Source organism: Salmo trutta, chromosome 12 (genome assembly GCF_901001165.1).
Source record: "Salmo trutta chromosome 12, fSalTru1.1, whole genome shotgun sequence".
NCBI lineage: Eukaryota > Metazoa > Chordata > Actinopteri > Salmoniformes > Salmonidae > Salmo > Salmo trutta.
Window position 1 is genome coordinate 93,308,833 of NC_042968.1, and position 26,500 is coordinate 93,335,332.

Consider the following 26,500-nt stretch of genomic DNA (forward strand, 5'->3'; position numbering starts at 1 on the left):
CGTGATGCAACCAGTCAGGATGCTCTCAATGTTGCAGCTGTGATCACACAGTCGTCCGGAATAGCTGGTGCACTCATGCATGGTTCAGTGTTGCTTGCCTTGATGCGAGCATTGAAGGCATTTAGCTCGTCCGGTAGGCTCGCTTCACTGGGCAGCTCGCGGCTGGGTTTCCCTTTGTAATCCGTAATAGTTTGCAAGCTCTGCAACATCCGATGAGTGTCAGAGCCGGTGTTGTAGGATTCAATTTTCGTCCTGTATTGATGTTTTGACTGTTTGATTGTTTATCGGAGGGCATAGCGGGATTTCTTATAAGCGTCCGGATTAGTGTCCCACTCCTTGAAAGAGGTAGTTCTAGCCTTTAGCTCAGTGCGGATGTTGCCTGTAAATCCATGGCTTTTGGTTGGGCTATGTAAGTACGGTCCCTGTGATCCCGATGCCTCCCTTTGTCAAATGGAGGGCGAGGGATAGCTTTGTACGCCTCTCTGTGTGTGGAATAATGGTGGACTAGAGATGTTTTTCTTCTGGTTGAAATGAGGCAAAACGGATTTAAGTTTTCCTGCACTAAAGTCTCCTGCCACTAGGAGCGCCGCTTCTGGGTGAGCATTTTCTTTTTTGCTTACGGCCTTATACAGCTCGTCGAGTGCGGTCTTAGTGTCAGCATCGGTTTGTGGTGGTTATTAGACAGCTACGAAAAATATAGATGAAAACTCTCTTGGTAAATAGTGTGGTCTATAGCTTATCATGAGATACTCTACCTCAGGCGATGCAAAACCTTGAGACTTCCTTAATATTAGAGATAAAGAGACACAGACCACCACCCTTTGTCTTACCAGAGGCAGCTGTTCTGTCTTGCCGATGGTGCCAGGTTTCCTCCAGACGTGACGCTTGGCATTCAGGCCAAAGAGTTCAATCTTTGTTTCATCAGACCAGAGAATATTGTTTCTCATGGTCTGAGAGTCTTTAGGTGCCATTTGGCAAACTCCAAGTGGGCAGTCATGCCTTTTACTGAGGAGTGGCTTCTGTCTGGCTACTCTACCATAAAGGCCTGATTGGTGGAGTGCTGCAGAGATGATTGTGCTTCTGGAAGGTTCTCCCATCTCCACAGAGGAACTCTGGAGCTCTGTCAGAGTGACCATCGGGTTCTTGGTCACCTCCCTGACCAAGGCCCTTCTCCCCCGATTGCTCAGTTTTGCCTGGCGGCCAGCTCAAGGAAGATTCTTGGTGGTTCCAAACTTCTTCCATTTAAGAATGGAGGCCACTGTGTTCTTGGGGACCTTCAATGCCTCGACACAATCCTGTCTCGGAACTCTACAGACAATTCCTTCGACCTAATGGCTTGGTTTTTGCTCTGACATGCACTGTCAACTGTGGGACCTTATATAGACAGGTGTGTGCCTTTCCAAATCATGTCCAATCAATTGAATTTACTTCAGGTGGCCTCCAATCAAGTTGTAGAAACATCTCAAGGATGATCAATGGAAACAGGATGTACCTGAGATCAATATTAAGTCTCATTGCAATGGGTCTGAATACTTATGTAAATAAGGCATTTTTTAAAATATTTTTTATACATTTGTAAAAATGTCTAAAAACCTATTTTCACTTCGTCATTAAGTGGTATTGTGTGTAGATTGCTGAGAAAAAAAATACATATTGAATCAATTTTAGAATAAGGCTGTAACGTAACAAAATCTGGAAAAAAGGCAAGGGGTCTGAACACTTTCCTGAAGGCACTGAATGTGTGATGTGTGTGTATGATGTGTGTGTATGTGTGATGTGTGTGTGTGTGTGTGTGTGTGTGTGTGTGTGTGTGTGTGTGTGTGTGTGTGTGTGATGTGTGTGTGTGTGATGTGTGATGTGTGTGTGTGTGATGTGTGTGTGTGTATGTGTGATGTGTGTGTGTGTGTGATGTGTGATGTGTGTGTGTGTGTGTGTGTATGTGTGATATGTGTGTGTGTGTGTGTGTGTGTATGTGTGTGTATGTGTGTGTGTGTGTGTGTGTATGTGTGATGTGTGTGTGTGTGTGTGTGTGTATGTGTGATGTGTGTGTGTGTGTGTGTGTGTGTGTGTGTGTGTGTGTGTGTGTGTGTGTGTGTGTGTGTGTGTGTGTGTGTGTGTGTGTGTGTGTGTGTGTGTGTGTGTGTGTGTGTGTGTGTGTGTGTGTGTGTGTGTGTGCTCCAAAGTCACTGAGGCTGATTGATTGACAGATCTGCTGATCATTGGTATTGATGGGATTCAGGCCTTGTGTTTTCTGCCTCCTCCTGGTAGAGTAATTACCTTTAACATCCTGCTCACTCCGACATCCCGCCTCTGGTGAGTGTGTGTGTGTGTGTGTGTGTGTGTGTGTGTGTGTTTGATTGATTGACAAAGAGCTGTGTGTGTGTGCATGCATGTGTGCGTTCATGGAAGTGTGTGTGTTCATGGAAGTGTGTGTGTGTGTGTGTGTGTTCATGGAAGTGTGTGTGTATGTTCATGGAAGTGTGTGTGTACGTTCATGGAAGTGTGTGTGTGTGTGTGTGTGTGTGTGTGTGTGTGTGTGCGTGTGCGTATTTGTGTTTTTATCTGACGTCCCCAATTTTATAACATCAACGTGTATGTGTGTTTAATCCAAACTCTGACAACAAAAAGTGGAAACCTTCAGCAACATTAACCAACTGTATTAACGAAAAGTAAAGTTCTAATGAAAGCTGTGTGGTTTTTCTTTGTTTTTTTATAACCGTCAATGTAGCTTCATTACATAAAATGACATGTTAAGTGGACCTTGAGCTGAATGGGATCATCAGCTGACTAGATGTCTGAGTAGGAGTATTGTAAAGGTTGTGAGTGGGCCGACTGTGGTATTCTTCATAATTTCAATGGTATTGTCTGAATGAGATGCTAATTAAATGTCCTCTGCAACTCAGTTAGTTGAGCATGGCTCTTGTCGACGACAGGATAGTGGTGTTGCTTTGGCGTCTGCTGAATTGCATGTTATATTATTATATATTATGTCTTCCGAACACATTGGGGATATATTCGGGAGATTGTGCTTGGCTAGCTGCTAGCTTTTTATTTTAGATTTTTTTTTCAAAAAGCCAACCTGGCACAATTAGCCACGATGCTGAGGCCGACCAGCTGAGCAGAAAATTACATCCGGTAACAAAAATCTGTATCAGCCAATTGAAATCGTTAACACAGTTGGACGTGATCCAACAATTTCTCACTAAAGAATCCTTTAACAGAAGTCCACCAGCATGTTCAGATAATCAAATGAATGACTTAATATGTAACAATGAGTCTGGACAATTAGCTCACAGTGTGAGGCGCCTGCTTCCTGACATTCATTACCAGTCGTCGCGGTGAAATTGGAATCACCCGTTTTGGGGTGACCGTTTTCTCTTTTGAATTTGTGGCTTTACGTTTCCATTGTGCTATTGTGTTGAGAGGGAAAGTGAAAGTCATTACCATGAAAATGAATATTATGAATTCAAACCCTTGTTTACAAACACACTGCTAATAAATGATGTTATATATTAGATATATTAAATCATGTGTAAATGTAGGGCTTACATCATTCTATAAGCATTATTATAATTAGCCACTTTGTCACTTATGCTTTTTGACTTGCAGCATTGGAGCGATATGCAGTATCAGTCTATAATGAACGCAGCATCAGTCTATAACTAACACAGCATCAGTCTATAATGAACACAGCATCAGTCTATAATGAACACAGCATTAGTCTATAACTAACGCAGCATCAGTCTATAATGAACACAGCATCAGTCTATAATGAACACAGCATCAGTCTATAACTAATGCAGCATCAGTCTATAATGAACGCAGCATCAGTCTATAATGAACACAGCATCAGTCTATAACTAACACAGCATCAGTCTATAACTAATGCAGCATCAGTCTATAATGAACACAGCATCAGTCTATAACTAATGCAGCATCAGTCTATAATGAACGCAGCATCAGTCTATAATGAACACAGCATCAGTCTATAATGAACACAGCATCAGTCTATAATGAACACAGCATCAGTCTCTAATGAACACAGCATCAGTCTATAACTAATGCAGCATCAGTCTATAACTAACACAGCATCAGTCTATAACTAATGCAGCATCAGTCTATAATGAACACAGCATCAGTCTATAATGAACACAGAATCAGGATATAACTAATGCAGCATCAGTCTATAATGAACACAGCATCAGTCTCTAATGAACACAGCATCAGTCTATAATGAACACAGCATCAGTCTATAATGAACACAGCATCAGTCTATAACTAACACAGCATCAGTCTATAATGAACGCAGCATCAGTCTATAATGAACACAGCATCAGTCTATAATGAACACAGCATAAGTCTATAATGAACGCAGCATCAGTCTATAACTAACACAGCATCAGTCTATAATGAATGCAGCATCAGTCTATAATGAACACAGCATCAGTCTATAATGAACACAGCATCAGTCTATAACGAACGCAGCATCAGTCTATAACGAACACAGCATCAGTCTATAACTAACACAGCATCAGTCTATAACTAATGCAGCATCAGTCTATAATGAACGCAGCATCAGTCTATAACTAACACAGCATCAGTCTATAATGAACACAGCATCAGTCTATAATGAACACAGCATCAGTCTCTAATGAACACAGCATCAGTCTATAACTAATGCAGCATCAGTCTATAACTAACACAGCATCAGTCTATAACTAATGCAGCATCAGTCTATAATGAACACAGCATCAGTCTATAATGAACACAGCATCAGTCTATAATGAACACAGCATCAGGATATAACTAATGCAGCATCAGTCTATAATGAACACAGCATCAGTCTCTAATGAACACAGCATCAGTCTCTAATGAACACAGCATCAGTCTCTAATGAACACAGCATCAGTCTATAACGAACACAGCATCAGTCTATAATGAACACAGCATCAGTCTATAACGAACGCAGCATCAGTCTATAACGAACACAGCATCAGTCTATAACGAACACAGCATCAGTCTATAACGAACACAGCATCAGTCTATAACGAACGCAGCATCAGTCTATAACGAACACAGCATCAGGATATAATGAACACAGCATCAGTCTAAAATGAACACAGCATCAGGATATGAAGCAATATTACTGATTCTTGCATAAACTCTGATGAGGGGAGGGAAGGGTGTTCTGGTGAAATTAAATCATATTTGTGGTATTGGGGTATAATCAGAGGTACTGTCATCCAGTGTGTGTGTGTGTGTGTGTGTGTGTGTGTGTGTGTGTGTGTGTGTGTGTGTGTGTGTGTGTGTGTGTGTGTGTGTGTGTGTGTGTGTGTGTGTGTGTGGTTAGGTGTCCTCCAGTCAGGGGCGGACTAGCCCCTGACTAGACATTTCAGGCAAATGCCAGATGGGTTGGTCCATTTTGGCTAATAATGGTGCCACAAGGAAATAAATGGTCCGCTGTGTTGGAAATGCCAAAGCCAATTTCTGGTCCCTGTCCGCCCCTGGCTCCAGCCAGTGTGTCTGGTCCCAGTCCGCCCCTGGCTCTAGCCAGTGTGTCTGGTCCCAGTCCGCCCCTGGATCCAGTGTGTCTGGTCCCAGTCCGCCCCTGGCTCCAGTGTGTCTGGTCCCAGTCCGCCCCTGGCTCTAGCCAGTGTGTGTGTGTGTGTTCTTGTATGTGTGAGTACACTCCTGCGTGCATGCTATCCGGTGCGTGCTATACTCACCCAGTACAGTAAGGTAGGCCTTGGCGGTCTTGACAGGCATGGTGAATAGAGAACAGGTGTACATCCCCTCATCGGCCAGTGTCACCTCACTGATACTGATGGTCAGCTCTGACCACGATGCTCGGACCAGCTCGATACGGTTATCTCTCAAAGCTAGAAGAGGGAGGGAGGGAGGGAGGGAGGGAGAGAGAGAATAGCTAATTTACTAATGGATTTTATCACTAACTATAACAATGATAACATCTTATTTCATCACACACAATATGTCAACAAAAACAGCAAAATGCACTTAATACAACTATCCCTGGGCAGTACAGGAAGGGAGAGAGAGAGAGAGAGAGAGGAGAGCAAGAGAGACTTCCAACTGTGAACATACAAGGGTTGGGGTTGATTCCAATTTATTTTCATATTGTCACGCTCTGACCTAGAAGAGCTGTGTTTTTCTTGTTTAGTTAGGTCAGGGTGTGATAGGTGGGTGGGCATTCTATGTTTTCGTTTTTCTATGTTTTGGCCAAGTATGGTTTCCAATCAGAGGCAGCTGTCTATCTTTGTCTCTGATTGGAAGCCCTACTTAGGTAGCCTGTTTTTCATGTGTTGTTGTGGGTAGTTGTTTTCCGTTTTGTCAAGTGTACCTGACGGAATTGTTAGCAGTCGTTTTTGTTGTTGTTTTTGGTTAAGTGTTTCATTAAAGAAAAGTATGAGCACTCTACACGCCACGCCTTGGTCCCATTTATACAACGCCCGTTACAGAACTACCCACCATGATTGGATCAAGCGGCGTGCCCGGGCAGAAATGGACACCTGGTCACATAAGGAGTAGATGGAGAGGAGAAACTGGACTTGGTGCCAGGTAATCGAGCGATATCGGAGCCTACCTGAGAAGAACGAGAGGCAGCCCCCCCCCAACAAAATTTGGGGTGGGGCACACGGGTAGTTTGGCTGGGCCAGGGGTGAGGCCTGAGTCAACTCCCCGTGCTTATTGTGGTGAGCATGTGCCTGCCTCTCGCACTCTCTCTACAGTGCGCCGCCATATCCCAGTACGTCCTGTGCCTGCTCCTAGCGCTCTTCCTCCAGTGCGCCTCTCCAGTGCGCCTCGGTCCCCTTTATACGACCCATGTTACACATATTCCAAAATTCAATTCTGGAATACAAGCAGGAAATGGAGAATTTACTTGGAATTGATTTGGAATTGCAGCAAGGTAATTGAATTGAAATTTAGACTGTCTGAATTGACATTTTAAAATAAAAACATCCTTGGAATGGAATTGGAATTTAGCAGGAAATGGAGAATTTACTTCGAATTTATTTGGAATTGCAGCAAGGTAATTGAATTGACATTTTAAAATAAAAACATCCTTGGAATGGAATTGCAATTTAAAATGTATGAACTGGAATTGTATTATAATTATGCTAATTCCAGTCACTGGAGTTAATGCATTCAGCACTGAAATGGAATGCAAACTTTGTTTTAAAACTATAAAATAATTATATACATTACAGTATATACATTATGTTTTGAAATGTTTTCCAATTAGTTGCAATATATTTCCGGTTCCAATTAAAGGGTTAGCTCAGACATATTGGTTTCCGTACCTTGTCTATGAACTATGTCATTTTGTACTTTTATATGGAGGAAAAATTCCAATTTCCATGAGTATTGCTCACTCAATTATTCTGTATTGCTTTATAATTCTACAACATAAATTAATTTAGCAGATGCTTTTATCCAAAGCGACTTGAAGTCATTCATGCATAAGCTTTTTATTTAAGGGTGGATTGCTTATTTTTAGCCTTGGAAAATATTTAAAGTGGTGTCAGAGCTGATTAACATATTTCCCAGCATGCTGTTTTGTAGGTACATTTTTTTTTAAATTTTTTGTTTCTATTTCTGTGTTTTTCGTTGTACATTGATTGGTATGTTTATTATGCAGCACATCGTATTTTTGTAAATCGACTCTAATCTGTTTAGTGGTTGGATTTGTTACAGTCGTTATTTAGATGGTGGAGCCTGTTCATATGATTTAGGTTATCTTGTCAACTTTATGCTCCCTACCTGGCGATCAGTCTGAATGCAAACGGTGGGTGATGAACTATTCAAAATATTACAAAGCCACCATTTTGGATAGATTTCAGTGGGAATTAGAATCCACCCTGAAGGTCAATTTAATTTGACAAAACGGCAGAGGTGAGCAGGTCAAAGACATCACGTTGCTGTGATAGGAAGTAAACCGGCAATGAAAGATGAACCTCGTGGTATTTATAGCAATTCATAAAGGCTAAATGTGCAAGTGAATGCAATGATGCAAATGACTAAGTCTCTGTCACTAGTAAACACAGTCATGGGTGGTAATTCTAACATTCACTCTAAAGGCACACTGGGATATATGCTAATATGAGCAAATATTTGCAAATATCCCCGAGTGCCTTTATTGAATGTTGGAATTACCACCGGTGACTGTGTTTGCTAGTGACAAAGACATGGTTGTTGCATTGTATTGTCAATCCTGTAGCCTTCACCAAGTGAGCGCATACGTTAATATATTATCCTTGTAATTTAACCCTTTATGACTATACATTCAAATATCATAAGTGGTTGTTCCACTGGATATCATAAGGTGAATGCACCAATTTGTAAGTCGCTCTGGATAAGAGCGTCTGCTAAATGACGTAAATGTAAATGTAAATAAGGTTATACCTTAACAGCCTAGTTCTACCCTGAAACTCCTGGTTTGCAGACCACATCAAGCAATCCATATTATTATTGTGGCTTGTAAAGTGATATCCAACAATAGGAATTTGTTTTTGTTTGTTTGTTTGTTTGTTTTTATTGCTATACATAGATAATTAACAATCAATCAATCAATCAATCAATGTCCATGCAAAAACACAGATATTGAAACAAACACTTCAAAAAAAAATCTACCTGCAATAAAGCATGCTGGGAATTATGATGATGGGCGTGTTTTGGATTGTGTGTGCGTTTGTTTTACTCTACATAGAATACAAATGACACAATCACACTCAAGTTATTAAAGGTAAAGTAATTAAAGGTAAAGTAATTAAAGGTAAAGTAATTAAAGGTAAAGTAATTAAAGGTAAAGTAATTAAAGGTAAAGTTATTAAAGGTAAAGTTATTATTGCATTTAGAATGAGAGCCAAGGTGAAGGAGAATTGGACAAAAATAAATGATTACCTGCACCATCTAAACTAGAATAACTCCAACTACTAACAGACTGATTTAGTTTTTTTGGAGGTTAGAAAAATATATGTAATTTATCTTTGTATAGTTTATGTGTCGGTGGGGGGGGGGGGCTAGGGTCAGTCTGTTATATCTGGAGTATTTCTCCTGTCTTATCCGATGTCCTGTGTTAATTTAAGTATGCTCCCTCTAATTCTCTCTCTCCCTCTCCCTCCCCTCTCGGTGACCTGAGCCCTAGGACCTCATGATTACCTGGCCTGATGACTCTTTCGGACGTGCTACCTTGTCCTGGACCTTCTACCTTGTCCTGGACCTGCTATTTTCTACTCTCTCTCTCTCTCTCTCTCTCTCTACCGCACCTGCTGTCTCTAAATCTGAATGATCGGCTATGAAAAGCCAACTGACATTTACTCCTGAGGTGCTGACCTGTTGCACCCGCTACAACCACTGTGATTATTATTATCTGACCCAGCTGGTCATCTATGAACGTTTGAACATCTTGGCCATGTTCTGTTTTAATCTCCACCTGGCACAGACAGAAGAGGACTGGCCACCCCTCATAGCCTGGTTCCTCTCTAGGTTTCTTCCTAGGTTTTGGCCTTTCTAGGGAGTTTTTCCTAGCCACCGTGTTTCTACATCTGCATTGCTTGCTGTTTGGGGGTTTTAGGCTGGGTTTCTGTACAGCATTTTGAGATATCAGCTGATGTTATAAATACATTTGATTAATTGATAACATCAATCAATTAATCAATCAACGTGCGTACAAAAACACAGATATAGACATACACAATTCTAGAAATCAACCTGCAATAAAGCATATTGGGAAATATGATAATGAGGGGCGTGGTTTTGGGTGTTTGTTTGTTTTACTCTACACAGAATAAAAATGGCACAATCACACTCAAGTTATTAAAGGTAAAGTTATTAAAGGTAAAGTGATTAAAGGTCCCAAACAGTCCAAATCATTTGGATGAAACCAAAACCAAGTAGGACAACCAAAGTATAAAAATTGACTGTTACTTCTACATTGATAAAGTTTGATCATAAAATTACTGGTCCCCTCCCCCATGTCAAACACCATCGAATCAGGAAGAGGGATGGAGGTGGGATTATTAAGGGCTTTTTTTTTTTTGTTTCATACACCAATGGTAACGTCTTATTCTCTTACCTAATTTAAATAAGTACCGCCTCGTAACCAACGTCACAGAGGGGCGTGGTTTACGTAGCTAGATAGCTAGTCTACTGGTAACTAAACGTGACTGCAGCGTGTCAGCAAATACACTATATATACAAAAGTATGTGGACACACCTTTACATTTCTGGATTAGGCTATTTCAGCCACACATGTCGCTGACAGGTGTATAAAATCAAGCACACAGCCATGTAATCTCCATAGATAAAACATTGGCAGTAGAATGGGCCTTACTGAAGAGCTCAGTGACTTTCAACATGGCACGGTTATAGGATGCCACCTTTCCAACAAGTCAATTCGTCAAGTATCTGCCCTGCTAGAGCTGCACTGGTCAACTGTAAGTGTTGTTATTGGAGCAACAATGGCTCAGGCGTGAAGCTCACAGAACGGGACCGCTGAGTGCTGAAGCTCGTAGTACTGTATGTAAAAATCGTCCTCGGTTGCAACACTCACTACCGAGTTCCAAATTGCCTCTGGAAGCAGCGTCAGCACAAGAACTGTTCGTCGGGAGCTTCATGAAATGGGTTTCCATGGCCGAGCAGCTGCACACAAACCTAAGATCACCATGCTAGCTGCCATTGGACACTTGAGCAGTGGAAACACATTATCTGGAATGATGAATCACGCTTCACCATCTGGCAGTCCGACGGACACATTCTGGGTTTGACGAATGCCAGGAGAACGATACCTGCCCGAATATATAGTGCCAACTGTAAAGTTTGGTGGAGGAGGATTAATGGTCTGGGGCTGTTTTTCATGGTTCAAGCCCCTTAGTTCCAGTGAAGGGAAATCTTAACGCTACAACATACAATGACATTCTAGATGATTCTGTGCTTCCAACTTTGTTGCAACAGTTTGGGGGAAGGCCCTTTCCTGTTTCAGCATGACAATGCCCCCGTGTACAAAGCGAGGTCCATACACAAATGGTTTGTCGAGATCAGTGTGGAAGAACTTGACTGGCCTCCACAGAGCCCTGACCTCAACCACATCGAACACCTTTGGGATGAATTGGAACACTGACCGTGAACCAGGCCTAATCGCCCAACATCAATGCCCGACCTCACTAATGCTCTTGTGGCTGATTGGAAGCAAGTCCCCGCAGCAATGTTCCAACACTTTTGGTCATGTATAATTAGAGGTTTGGGCTCGCTATACATGTCGTCTATACTGTTGCTGTTACAATAACCAAACAGTTAGATAAACAACTCATTTGTGAAACCATATTGTGGTGTATGACAGGATTGGATGTTGCATGCAATTTCAATGTTGTTTGAGTTGCTTTGTTTACCGGCAATTGTTTGTTTGTGTGCGCGTTGTTTTACTCTACATAGAATACAAATGACACAATCACACTCAAGTTATTAAAGGTAAAGTAATTAAAGGTAAAGTAATTAAAGGTAAAGTAATTAAAGGTAAAGTAATTAAAGGTAAAGTAATTGTTTGGAGATAATCTCACTACAACACAGTGTCCATGTTGCTCGACATAGAGGTTTTCAAAGAACCATCAGTCAAGGTGATTTCCCCGTCTCCCCCACTCATCGTCTGTCTTTCCAGACTTCCTGGTAATTTGATATGAGAGAAAAGGTACTTTTTCCCCACAATATTGCATTTTTATCTGTATAAAAATATTATAGGTGACTTTTTAGTAACTCAGAAGGTTATTTTACATGGGAATCAGAATGACTGTTTGGGACGTTTAACACCAACACTCAGGTTATTCTACAAGACTGAGTGTTATTTTAACTCCTGAATGAATAAACCTTTCATTCATTTCATGGAGAGTGGAATTACACTTAGATCTCTGCTGCCCGACCTGAGCCCGACAAACCCCAACATTATACATCGGGTTAGGGATGGATAGGGCCTGTTGTTTCATCAATAACTAGGGATGGATAGGGCCTGTTGTTTCATCAATAACTAGGGATGGGTAGGGCCTGTTGTTTCATCAATAACTAGGGATGGATAGGGCCTGTTGTTTCATCAATAACTAGGGATGGATAGGGCCTGTTGTTTCATCAATAACTAGGGATGGGTAGGGCCTGTTGTTTCATCAATAACTAGGGATGGGTAGGGCCTGTTGTTTCATCAATAACTAGGGATGGATAGGGCCTGTTGTTTCATCAATAACTAGGGATGGATAGGGCCTGTTGTTTCATCAATAACTAGGGATGGATAGGGCCTGTTGTTTCATCAATAACTAGGGATGGATAGGGCCTGTTGTTTCATCAATAACTAGGGATGGATAGGGCCTGTTGTTTCATCAATAACTAGGGATGGATAGGGCCTGTTGTTTCATCAATAACTAGGGATGGATAGGGCCTGTTGTTTCATCAATAACTAGGGATGGGTAGGGCCTGTTGTTTCATCAATAACTAGGGATGGGTAGGGCCTGTTGTTTCATCAATAACTAGGGATGGATAGGGCCTGTTGTTTCATCAATAACTAGGGATGGATAGGGCCTGTTGTTTCATCAATAACTAGGGATGGATAGGGCCTGTTGTTTCATCAATAACTAGGGATGGGTAGGGCCTGTTGTTTCATCAATAACTAGGGATGGGTAGGGCCTGTTGTTTCATCAATAACTAGGGATGGATAGGGCCTGTTGTTTCATCAATAACTAGGGATGGATAGGGCCTGTTGTTTCATCAATAACTAGGGATGGGTAGTGCCTGTTGTTTCATCAATAACTAGGGATGGATAGGGCCTGTTGTTTCATCAATAACTAGGGATGGATAGGGCCTGTTGTTTCATCAATAACTAGGGATGGATAGGGCCTGTTGTTTCATCAATAACTAGGGATGGATAGGGCCTGTTGTTTCATCAATAACTAGGGATGGGTAGGGCCTGTTGTTTCATCAATAACTAGGGATGGGTAGGGCCTGTTGTTTCATCAATAACTAGGGATGGATAGGGCCTGTTGTTTCATCAATAACTAGGGATGGGTAGGGCCTGTTGTTTCATCAATAACTAGGGATGGATAGGGCCTGTTGTTTCATCAATAACTAGGGATGGATAGGGCCTGTTGTTTCATCAATAACTAGGGATGGGTAGGGCCTGTTGTTTCATCAATAACTAGGGATGGGTAGGGCCTGTTGTTTCATCAATAACTAGGGATGGGTAGGGCCTGTTGTTTCATCAATAACTAGGGATGGATAGGGCCTGTTGTTTCATCAATAACTAGGGATGGGTAGGGCCTGTTGTTTCATCAATAACTAGGGATGGATAGGGCCTGTTGTTTCATCAATAACTAGGGATGGATAGGGCCTGTTGTTTCATCAATAACTAGGGATGGATAGGGCCTGTTGTTTCATCAATAACTAGGGATGGATAGGGCCTGTTGTTTCATCAATAACTAGGGATGGATAGGGCCTGTTGTTTCATCAATAACTAGGGATGGATAGGGCCTGTTGTTTCATCAATAACTAGGGATGGATAGGGCCTGTTGTTTCATCAATAACTAGGGATGGATAGGGCCTGTTGTTTCATCAATAACTAGGGATGGATAGGGCCTGTTGTTTCATCAATAACTAGGGATGGATAGGGCCTGTTGTTTCATCAATAACTAGGGATGGGTAGGGCCTGTTGTTTCATCAATAACTAGGGATGGATAGGGCCTGTTGTTTCATCAATAACTAGGGATGGATAGGGCCTGTTGTTTCATCAATAACTAGGGATGGATAGGGCCTGTTGTTTCATCAATAACTAGGGATGGATAGGGCCTGTTGTTTCATCAATAACTAGGGATGGGTAGGGCCTGTTGTTTCATCAATAACTAGGGATGGATAGGGCCTGTTGTTTCATCAATAACTAGGGATGGATAGGGCCTGTTGTTTCATCAATAACTAGGGATGGATAGGGCCTGTTGTTTCATCAATAACTAGGGATGGGTAGGGCCTGTTGTTTCATCAATAACTAGGGATGGGTAGGGCCTGTTGTTTCATCAATAACTAGGGATGGGTAGGGCCTGTTGTTTCATCAATAACTAGGGATGGATAGGGCCTGTTGTTTCATCAATAACTAGGGATGGATAGGGCCTGTTGTTTCATCAATAACTAGGGATGGATAGGGCCTGTTGTTTCATCAATAACTAGGGATGGATAGGGCCTGTTGTTTCATCAATAACTAGGGATGGATAGGGCCTGTTGTTTCATCAATAACTAGGGATGGGTAGGGCCTGTTGTTTCATCAATAACTAGGGATGGGTAGGGCCTGTTGTTTCATCAACAACTAGGGATGGATAGGGCCTGTTGTTTCATCAATAACTAGGGATGGGTAGGGCCTGTTGTTTCATCAATAACTAGGGATGGATAGGGCCTGTTGTTTCATCAATAACTAGGGATGGGTAGGGCCTGTTGTTTCATCAATAACTAGGGATGGGTAGGGCCTGTTGTTTCATCAATAACTAGGGATGGATAGGGCCTGTTGTTTCATCAATAACTAGGGATGGGTAGGGCCTGTTGTTTCATCAATAACTAGGGATGGATAGGGCCTGTTATTTCATCAATAACTAGGGATGGGTAGGGCCTGTTGTTTCATCAATAACTAGGGATGGATAGGGCCTGTTGTTTCATCAATAACTAGGGATGGGTAGGGCCTGTTGTTTCATCAATAACTAGGGATGGATAGGGCCTGTTGTTTCATCAATAACTAGGGATGGATAGGGCCTGTTGTTTCATCAATAACTAGGGATGGATAGGGCCTGTTGTTTCATCAATAACTAGGGATGGGTAGGGCCTGTTGTTTCATCAATAACTAGGGATGGATAGGGCCTGTTGTTTCATCAATAACTAGGGATGGGTAGGGCCTGTTGTTTCATCAATAACTAGGGATGGATAGGGCCTGTTGTTTCATCAATAACTAGGGATGGATAGGGCCTGTTGTTTCATCAATAACTAGGGATGGATAGGGCCTGTTGTTTCATCAATAACTAGGGATGGATAGGGCCTGTTGTTTCATCAATAACTAGGGATGGATAGGGCCTGTTGTTTCATCAATAACTAGGGATGGATAGGGCCTGTTGTTTCATCAATAACTAGGGATGGATAGGGCCTGTTGTTTCATCAATAACTAGGGATGGATAGGGCCTGTTGTTTCATCAATAACTAGGGATGGATAGGGCCTGTTGTTTCATCAATAACTAGGGATGGATAGGGCCTGTTGTTTCATCAATAACTAGGGATGGGTAGGGCCTGTTGTTTCATCAATAACTAGGGATGGATAGGGCCTGTTGTTTCATCAATAACTAGGGATGGATAGGGCCTGTTGTTTCATCAATAACTAGGGATGGGTAGGGCCTGTTGTTTCATCAATAACTAGGGATGGATAGGGCCTGTTGTTTCATCAATAACTAGGGATGGATAGGGCCTGTTGTTTCATCAATAACTAGGGATGGATAGGGCCTGTTGTCTCATCAATAACTAGGGATGGATAGGGCTCAGATATCACTAGAATGATCACCAACATGTTGAAGCTGAGCCATTTGCTCGTGTTCTGCTGCACAGTACAGTCATATCTGACTAACATCATAACATGGTGTCAGAAATGTTTCAACCTCATCAAATATAAAACAGGAGATTATTTCGCAGAGTTTAGTCTGAGTTTAGAGTGATGAAAAGTAGCTAACAGCTAACAGCTAACAGCTAACGCTCATGTCTCTTCATTGAGCCGTTGCTATGGATACTCACAGACTCAGAGCTGCCATGAGCAAAGCGCATGCAGAGCGAGCTGCCTGAGCTTAGGGAGTGAGTGACAGACCGAGAGGAGCAGCTAATGAATTTACTAACAAAGGAAGTTATTTCTGGTTTCGGACAGGGCCTTAAATTTGGCAGAAGCAATCGGCAGTGGTGGAAAAAGTACCCAATTGTCAATGTAAAGTAAAAGTATAGCTACCTTAATAGAAAGTTACTCAAGTAAAAGTGAAAGTCATCCATTAAAATACTATTTGAATAAAAGTCTAAAAGTATTTGCTTCTAAATATACTTAAGTATCAAAAGTAAAAGTATAAATAATTTCAAATTCCTCAGTTATTCCCTCATTTCGTTGAGAGGTTGAATTGCTATTTGGAATCTGCCATGAGTTGAGGTAGTTGGGTTCAGTTTGGCTTGAGTTTATAGAAGTGAATGAATTTAAATTCAGGGAATGGCTCTAGAGAAGGATAATATTGAATTGGGAATTGTAGTTTAGAATTTACTTAGAAAAGGAATATGAGATTAATTGAATTATGTGAATTGGTGTGGCAGACTATTGAATTAGGAATTGTAGTTTTTAATTGGCTTAGAATTGGAATTCAAAATGAGTTGAATAGAATTTAAGAACTGCTCTGGAATTCTGAATTAAATTGATAGAATATAGGGAGATGGAATGCTGTTAATTCATGCTGTTAATTTATGCTGTTAATTGATGTTGTTAATTGATGCTGTTAATTGATGCTTAGTTGATTTAGCAAATTTATTTCAAAAAATACAAATATCTTATTTACATAAGTATTCAGACCCTTTGCTATGAGACTCTAAATTGACCTCAGGTGCATCCTGTTTCCATTGATCATCATTGAGATGTTTCTACAACTTGATTGGAGTCCACCTGTGGTAAATTCAATTAATTGGACATGATTTGGAAAGGCACACACCTGTCTGTATAAGGTCCCCCAGTTGACAGTGCATGTCAGAGCAAAAACCAAGCCATGATGTCAACGGAATTGTCCTAGAGCTGGCCCCCCGGTCAAACTGAGCAATCAGGGGAGAAGGGCCTTGGTCAGGGAGGTGACCAAGAACCTGATGGTCACTCTGAATGAGCTAGAGATTTCCACGGTGGAAATGGGAGAACCTTCCAGAAGGACAACCATCTCTGCAGCACTCCACCAATCAGGTGTTTATGGTAGAGTGGCCAGACGGAAGCCACTCCTCAGTAAAAGGCACATGACAGCCCGCTTGGAGTTTGCCAAAAGGCACCTAAAGACTCTCAGACCATGAGAAACCAGATTCTCTGGTCTGATGAAACCAATAGTGAACTTTTTGGCCTGAATGCCAAGCATCACATCTGGAGGAAACCTGGCACCATCCCTACGGTGAAGCATGGTGGTGGCAGCATCATGCTATGGGGATGTTTTTCAGCGGCAGGGACTGGGAGACTAGTCAGGATCGCGGCAAAGATGAACAGGACAAAGTACAGAGAGATCCTCGATGAAAACACGCTGCAGAGCGCTCAGGACCTCAGACTGCGGCGACGGTTCTCCTTCCAACAGGACATCGACCCTAAGCAGACAGCCAAGACAAAGCAGGAGTTGCTTCGGGACAAGTCTCTGAATGTCCTTGAGTGGCCCAGCCAGAGCCCGGACTTGAACCCGATCAAACTTCTCTGAAGAGACCTGAAAATAGCTGTGCAGCAACGGTCCCCATCCAACCTGACAGAGCTTGACAGGATATGCAGAGAAGAATGGGAGAAACTCCCCAAATACAGGTGTGCCAAGCTTGTTGCGTCATACCCAAGAAGACTCGAGGCTGTAATCGCTGCCGAAGGTGCTTCAGCAAAGTACTGAGTAAAGATTCTGAATACTTATGCAAATGTCATGTTTCAGTTTTATATTTTTAATACATTTGCAAAAATGTCTACATTTCTGTTTTTGCTTTGTCATTATGGGGTATTGTGTGTAGATTGATGAGGGGGGGGGGAACAATTTAATCAACTTTTAGAATAAGACTGTAACGTAACAATGTGGAAAAAGTCAAGGGGTCTGAATATTTTCCGAAGGGTTTAATAACTAACTGACCAACGCCTTCAGCTATATTATTGATCACCTCAATGGCTAATGGCTAATGGCTAATGGCTAATGGCTAATGGGTTTTAGGTAGCCGTGTGGTTAAGAGCGTTGGGCCATTAACCAAAATGTCGCTGGTTTGAATCCCCAAGTTGCCTGGGTAAAAGAAAATGTGGACGTCGTTTTTTTATAAAACCGTTGCCTTAAATGTACTGGCTCTTATGGGCAATATATATGCAAAAAACGTACATGTAGAATGAATGGACTCATACGCCATTTTATCCCATCTCCCTGACAAGCCTTATTAAATCACAGCAAGGTTACTGAGCTTCTTATCCCATCAGTGTCTGTCATTATACCTGAGACAGCACAGGAGTCATCACAGGGTTTGTGTGTGTCTCAGTTAAGAGCTAGTTATGACACACACACACACACACACACACACACACACACACACACACACACACACACACACACACACACACACACACACACACACACACACACACACACACACTCCACCTCGCAGTGCATAGTCATTATAAAGGCTGTGTGTGTGTGTGTGTGTGTGTGTGTGTGTGTGTGTGTGTGTGTGTGTGTGTGTGTGTGTGTGTGTGTGTGTGTGTGTATGTGTTGATGCTGTAGAAGTGATTGGTGAACGGAAGGTTGACAGGGGTCAATGAGAGGTGAGGTCACTGCTTCCATGTAGACACTGCAGTCACTCGCTCACACAAAGAGGTTAAGGAAGGGTGAGAGAGAGAAGGGTCATTTACTGTAGAGAGATAGTCTGAGAGGGAGAGACGAGGTCTGAGAGAGTGAAAGAGAGAGAGAGAGAGAGAGAGAGAGAGAGAGAGAGAAGGGTTATTTACAATAGAGAGATAGTCTGAGAGGGAGAGACGAGGTCTGAGAGAGTGAAAGAGAGAGAGACTATTTCTGGATGTTTGAAAAGGTTCTGAGAACATTGACATATGCCTTCCTCTGCACTCACAAAATAATACTAATAATGATAATAATAACTGGTGATCGGAGCGCGCTGCTTAAACCCCTGCACCATCACAATACTCTAGCAACCAACGAGAGTACTTGATCCTACTTGATAATACTTGATGATACTTTATGATACTTGATAATACTTGATCCTACTTGATAATACTTGGTGATACTTGATACATGATAATACTTGATGCTACTTGATAATACTTGATGATACTTGATAACACTTGATGATACTCTATAATACTTGATAATACTTGATAATACTTGATGATACTTGATAATACTTGATTCTACTTGACAATACTTGATGATACTTGATAATACTTGATAATACTTGATGATACTTGATGATACTTGATAACACTTGATGATACTCTATAATACTTGATAACAGATGTTCATCCATAATATGTTGAATTTCTAAAAGGGAAACTATGAGATCTTGTTGGTTCCACCACAGTCCTCCAGACATCATTCATATCTGTAATCCTCAGAGTCAGAGACACAAGGACCACATCCACTGTTTTTCCTCTCCTCTTTCTAGTCTCTCCATAAAGATAAATACTTATCCAACCCTTCATCTCGCTGGCCTCTCAGTTCAATAGCAAAGAGCTGAGTCATACAGGTTCAGTAGCACATATCACCATATTCACATCACTCCTCTGTGTGTGTTTTTCTGTGTGGACGGGTGTGTGTTTGTGTGTGTAGGTGTGTGTGGGTGTGTGTATATGTGTATATGTGTATATGTGTGTGTGTGTGTGTGTGTGTGTGTGTGTGTGTGTGTGTGTGTGGGTGTGTGTGTGTGTGTGTGTGGGTGTGTGTATATGTGTATATGTGTGTGTGTGTGTGTGTGTGTGTGTGTGTGTGTGGGTGTGTGTGTGTGTGTGTGTGTTTGTATATGTGTGTGTGTGTGTATATGTGTGTGTGTGTGTGTGTGTGTGTGTGTGTGTGTGTATATGTGTGTGTGTGTGTTTTTCTGTGTGGACGGGTGTGTGTTTGTGTGTGTGTGTATGTGTATATGTGTGTGTGTGTGTGTGTGTGTGTGTGTATATGTGTGTGTGTGTGTGTGTGTGTGTGTGTGTATATGTGTGTGTGTGTGTATATGTGTGTGTGTGTGTGTGTGTGTGTGTGTGTGTGTGTGTGTGTGTGTGTGTATATGTGTGTGTATATGTGTGTGTGTGTGTGTGTGTGTGTATATATATGTGTGTGTGTGTGTGTGTGTGTGTGTGTATATGTGTGTGTGTGTGTATATGTGTGTGTGTGTGTGTGTGTGTGTGTGTGTGTGTGTGTGTGTGTGTGTGTATATGTGTGTGTATATGTGTGTGTGTGTGTGTGTGTGTGTATATATATGTGTGTGTGTGTGTGTGTGTGTGTGTGTGTGTGTGTGTGTGTGTGTGTGTGTGTGTGTGTGTGTATATGTGTGTGTGTGTGTGTGTGTGTGTGTGTGTATATGTGTGTGTGTGTGTATATGTGTGTGTGTGTGTGTGTGTGTGTGTGTGTGTGTGTGTGTGTGTGTGTGTATATGTGTGTGTATATGTGTGTGTGTGTGTGTGTGTGTGTATATATATGTGTGTGTGTGTGTGTGTGTGTGTGTGTGTGTGTGTGTGTGTGTGTGTGTGTGTGTGTGTGTGTGTGTGTATATATTCAAGCAGGACCACCCAGCCAGTTCTACTTTATCCCAGGTGGTTGAGCTAATTTAATTTTGACAACCAATTTTGAATCAAATGAAGTATATTGATTTTGTTTGGCATATTTTATGATATCAGTCAATCCATTTAGTAAAATGATCATGTGGTTTTCATTATAAGACTCATCCAAAGATGGCCGAAAACCAGGAACCACATTTATTGTAGTACTTGTGTATAAAATGACAAATTACAAGTTTTGTAAAATGTTGTTGACCTCTAAAACATAATTTTATGAATCATTAAAATACTAATATGTTATTGTTTTACAATTTTAGGAACAATTGAAAAATATGCTTTACCAGGAGGTTGAGTTGGCCATTAAAGGAAGTAGGGAATTAACAAACGGTTAGATTCGTTCCAAACAGTAACATGATGTGACTTCCATTTGAGACCGCCGGCCAGCTAGGCTAGCTGGGCTTCTGTGCCTCTCTCCTTACAGGGATTTCTCAACTGAGTGAACAAAAAAAGACAACACGCAAAATCCGAAAAGCAGAAATGTGTCCTCCTTTAAATCTTCTCACAGCGGTCGAGCCCGAAACCAGTGCCTTTGCATGTACTGTTGGTAGCAGCATCGGCTAACGTTGGTAGCAGCATCGGCTAACGTTGGTAGCAGCATCGGCTAACGTTGGCAGCAGCATCGGCTAACGTTCGTAGCTATACAACGCAGTTCCATCCATGTCAGGTTGCATGGAAAAAGCAACAGGCAGCAGAGAATACAGACACAAGTGCTAACCGCGTCGCGGGCTGTGTTCAAGCTGTTTGTGGAAAACCCTGCTAGCTTGATACTGATAGCAACCAGCTAGGCTAATAGCTAGCTACGGCAAACAACTTCAGACATTTTGGTCTGGCAGGATCCCAGGACAGATAGTAGAGGTCACAACAACTGAGGCTAACCGCATTGCGGGATCCAAAATCAAAAAGTATACAAACCAAACTTTGCGAGGAAACACTGTCACACCTTTCCAAAAAAACAATAAGACAAGGTATCTCGTCATGCTCTGATGATGTCAAAAGTGAGAGGTATTTCGGCCTCTTTTCGACAGTGAAGTATTTAACAGCTGTGTTGTTATTCAGAATTTTTAATTGTAGTCCTATGGCTTCATAATTCACAGGGCTGAAATTTGGAGACCCCAAGCTGAAGCTGTAACCTATGTGCACTGACAGTAGAGCCAAACCTACCAAGTTGATTTTTGTGACAGCTCCCTTCAATTTGTAGCCTGCATTTTGAATCATTCCGTCATTAGTTTATCATTCATTCCTCTGTCACATCCTTGTGGTTGTTCCTGAGGGTCGCTAACAATAGTGGATCATATTAGGCTTGCGTATTACAAGTTGTACAATCATTTGGGATTTGTAGCCTATTGGAATCATTATGGTACACAGACCATACAAATCAGTTTACATTTACATTTTAGTCATTTAGCAGACGCTCTTATCCAGAGCGACTTACAGTAGTGAATACATACATTTCATACATTTTTTTCTGTGCTGGTCCCCCGTGGGAATCGAACCCACGACCCTGGCGTTGCAAACACCATGCTCTACCAACTGAGCTACACGGAACCTGGACATTTAAACCTGTAGCCTGTTGGTTCACTACGACTGGACCCTTGTCATCACAGTTCCATGATTAGTGAGGATTATTAGGGTTAGATTAGATTAGATTTTATAGCCCTGTACTGTTCCATCCTTATTGTACACTTTTTCTCCCTTTCTAATACTTAATGTATTGAACAAGTGAACATGGCAACTTTCAAGATGAATCAAACCACTGTATTTTTTGGGGGGATTCACCAATATATTTTGTGCATAAAGACTCCACAACCCTGCTTCATAAATTCTTTCCTAAACCTAAATAATATACAAGATCAGAGTTAAAAAAATTATCTACCAATTAAAGCTGCAAAGGAGACCAATATACGTGTATTCAGATGAGTTTCTTTCATTGATCCCTATTCTGAACCTGTTCTCTCCATAAGGCAAACAGTGGATCTAATCCTGGGTAGATTTGCTATTAGGCTACACAAAGCACACTTTTACATCAACACAACAAACGGAAGAGAGAAGCTTCAGAACTGAGGGTCGAACACATCCTCATTCATGTTTCCATCACAACTCCTCCTTTTGCGCAGCTGATGCTGGCTATTTAATTGGGAATTAAAGGGGAAGCGCTCTATTGGAAGGAGACGCACTGAGACGGTTCAGGAAAATTCAGGGCCGTCACACACTATACATACAGAAGTATGTGGACACCTTTTCAAATGAGTGGATATGGCTATTTCAGCCACACCCGTTCCTGACAGGTGTATAAAATGAAGCACACAGCCATGCAAAATAGACAAACATTGGCAGTACAATAGCCTTACTGAAGAGCTCAGTGACTTTCAACGCCTTTCCAACAAGTCAGTTCGTCAAAAAAGACTTCTCAGAAAATCTTTTGGTCATGTAGTGGTATTCTAGTGAGTGTGTGGACAAAATTATAATTAAAAGGTACACCCGTATTTAAAAGGATGGCTTTAGATAAATGTACTGAAAAACCTATCGAACGAAAACTCCACAAGAAAATACTGTCGGCCAGAAAGTGAGAGGGTTTTCAGCGGTTGAAATTAAATGTATTCAGTGTGCAATGGAGCCACATATGCAAAAGCCCATTTCTGCATAAGTTAAGTCTAAATACCAACAACTGAGAGGAGCTTCAATCAAAAGCTGAATCAGGCCTTAACTGAACTGTCAGCTCGGAAGGAGATGTGTCGTCCCTAATCTTATTATATTTGTCAACCCTGCAGAAGCTACGGTATATCCGACCCAGAGAAGAAGAAGAAAAGAAAACAACAACTAATTATAGTCTTCATTCCTAAATAAACTGTTCCCTCTTCATCTGCAACACTAGATCCTACATGATCTGGGATCAGTTGTGTCTTTTAGATCATAATGTGAATACGATAACATGGACCTGAGTTATTTCCCAAGGGTTTTTTTTTGTTTAGGACAGCGATATGACAACACACATCCAGGAAGTCCCCCACCCCCTCCCCCCCACTCCGACTGCTGGTGTCCTACACCACTCCCCTCACTCCCTGTGGACAGGCAGTATATATCTAGCACATGGCTTTGTCCATGGCCTAGGCCCCAACCCTGAGGAGTTGGTATATCTACAAATCACTAACTCTATCTGACACTACACACACACACACACACGGGTGCACACATATATACACACACACACACACACACACACACACACACACACACACACACACACACACACACACACACACACACACACAGATCTCTCACACACAAGTGCTTGCACACATACATAAACACACACATTGGATTTGAACCTGCGAACCACAAAACTGTGTTATCCCGCTGAGCTAGAGCCTAAACTCTTAGAAATAAGGGTATGAAAAGGGTTATTTGCTGAGGGTAAGGGTTCTACCAAGAACTGTTATCATCTGAAGAACCCTTTTTGGAAGACATGGGTTCTTCGTAAGGCAAAGGGTTCTACCTAGAACCTTTAACATGCTAAAATCCGATTTCAGGAAAAAGGGGTTCTTTGGATGATTCTTTGGAAGGCAAGAAGGATTCTACATTGAAACCTTCTAAATTGAATAACCTTGTTTATAGTTTTTTTCCCCCCTTTCTTTTAAATAGTTCCTGAGCATTAATGTTAACCTCTAACTTTAACATCAGGAGTTTTGAGTAATCCGATCAGTTTAAAAAGACAGGTGTGAGGATATTTTTTTTTAACTGTGCCTATATGGGAATATTTGTGCATGTATCTGGTATTTCCCTTAATCGTTTTTACATATACAGGACTGGCATAGTTCATATCTTTGCCATGATTTCGGATTTTTTGGTCTTTCAAATGAGTATTTCCTGTGATTGTATTGAGCAGGAGAAATGAAAGGAGTCTTGAGTGAACCAGCAATGTGTTGTACACAGCAAATTTGTCATTTCTAGTGTTGATTTCGGGAGTTAAATTAATAATTGAAGTGTTGTAAAAGCCACACCCATCTTTATCATATTTTTCAGCATGCTCTATTGCAGATTGACTTTCAGAATTATTTGTTTTAATATCTATGTTTTTGCTTGTACATTGATTAGTGGATTTATTTTATTTGCAATACAAAGATAAATAATAAATATCAGATTTTCTAAACTAATCCAATCTGTTAATAATTGGATTTATTGCACCCGTTACTGAGTCTTGACTGGTTGCTCCAGTTTAGATGTTTAAACTAGTCCCATTAGGTAATCTTCACTATGCTCCTAACCAATTGTGCTATTTTATGTTTGTTTTTTTGCGTTGTTTTGTCATTTATTTTGTACATAATGTTTCTGCCACCGTCTCTTATGACCGAAAAGAGCTTCTGAATATCAGGACAGCGATTACTCACATTGAACTGGATGAAGAATTTTTCTTTAACATGTTGGAGGCGAAGGATCTACTTGAGATACTCGACCAGGCCCAAATCCCTGTCCTTCCCATGAAGAGAAGACGCCGATACAGGGGACCCAGGTCGGGGTGCCTTGTGAGAATTTGTCGGCGAGTGGGTAACCCGCCTCTACCATCCATCCTATTTGGCCAATGTGCAATCACTGGAGAATAAACTGGATGAGCTCCGTTCAAGACTATCCTAACAACGGGACATTAAAAACTGTAATATCTTATGTTTCACTGAGTCGTGGCTGAACGACGACATGGATAATATACATTGGCCGGGTTTTTCCTTGCATTTGCAAGATAAAACAGCTGCCTCCGGTAAGACAAGGGGTGGTGGTCTGTGTCTATTTGTCAATAACAGCTGGTGCACAAAATCAAATATTAAAGGAAGTCTCTAGGTTTTGCTCGCCTGAGTTAGACTATCTCATGATAAGCTATAGACCACACTATTTACCAAGAGAGTTTTCATTTATATTTTTTGTAGCTGTCTATTTACCACCACAAACCAATGCTGGCACTAAGACCACACTCAACGACCTGTATAAAGACATAAGCAAATAAGAAAATGATTAACTGTATGCACTCACTACTGTAAGTCTCTCTGGATAAGAGCGTTTGCTAAATGACTAAACTGTACACTACCGGTCAAAAGATTTAGAACACCTACTCATTCAAGGTTTTTTTTTTTTGTACTATTTTATACACTGTAGAATAATAGTGAAGACATCAGAACTATGAAATAACACATATGGAATCATGTAGTAACCAAAAAAGTGTTAAACAAATCAAAATATATTTGATATTTGTGATTCTTCAAATAGCCACCCTTTGCCTTGATGATAGCTTTGCACACTCTTGGCATTCTCTCAACCAGCGTCATGAGGTAATCACCTGGAATGCATTTCACTTAACAGGTGTGCCTTTTTTAAAAGTTAATTTGTGGAATTTCTTTCCTTCTTAAAGCGTTTGAGCCAATCAGTTGTGTTGTGACAAGGTATTTACATTTACGTCATTTAGCAGATGCTCTTATCCAGAGCGACTTACAGTAGTGAATACATACATTTCATTTCATGCATTTTTTTTGTTGTTGTACTGGCCACCCGTGGAAATCGAACCCACAACCCTGGCGTTGCACACACCATGCTCTACCAATGGAGCCACAGGGATGACCCAGGTATGGGGGGTATACAGAAGATAGCCATATTTGGTAAAAGACCAAGTCCATATTATGACAAGAACAGCTCAAATAAGCAAAGACAAATGACAGTCCATCTTTACTTTAAGACATGATGGTCAGTCAATACGGAACATTTCAAGAACTGTGAAAGTTTCTTCAAGTGCATTCGAAAAACCATCGGGCGCTATGATGAAACTGGCTCTCTTGAGGACCGCCACAGGAAAGGAAGACCCAGAATTAGCTATTCTGCAGAGGATAAGTTCATTAGAGTTACCAGCCTCAGAAATTGCAGCCCAAATAAATGCTTCACAGAGTT

The 26,500-nt window shown here is 41.4% G+C and overlaps 1 protein-coding gene across 3 annotated transcripts in view; it reads right to left on the reverse strand.

Moving 5' to 3' along the window:
• cadm2a (cell adhesion molecule 2a) overlaps positions 1-26,500 on the reverse strand; it is a 648,926-nt gene that overhangs the window by 98,224 nt on the left and 524,202 nt on the right. For all 3 annotated transcript variants that reach the window (XM_029770384.1, XM_029770385.1, XM_029770383.1), the window contains one exon: positions 5,727-5,879. In XM_029770384.1, coding sequence (XP_029626244.1) covers positions 5,727-5,879 — 153 coding nt within the window. The remainder of the gene's footprint in view (positions 1-5,726; positions 5,880-26,500) is intronic.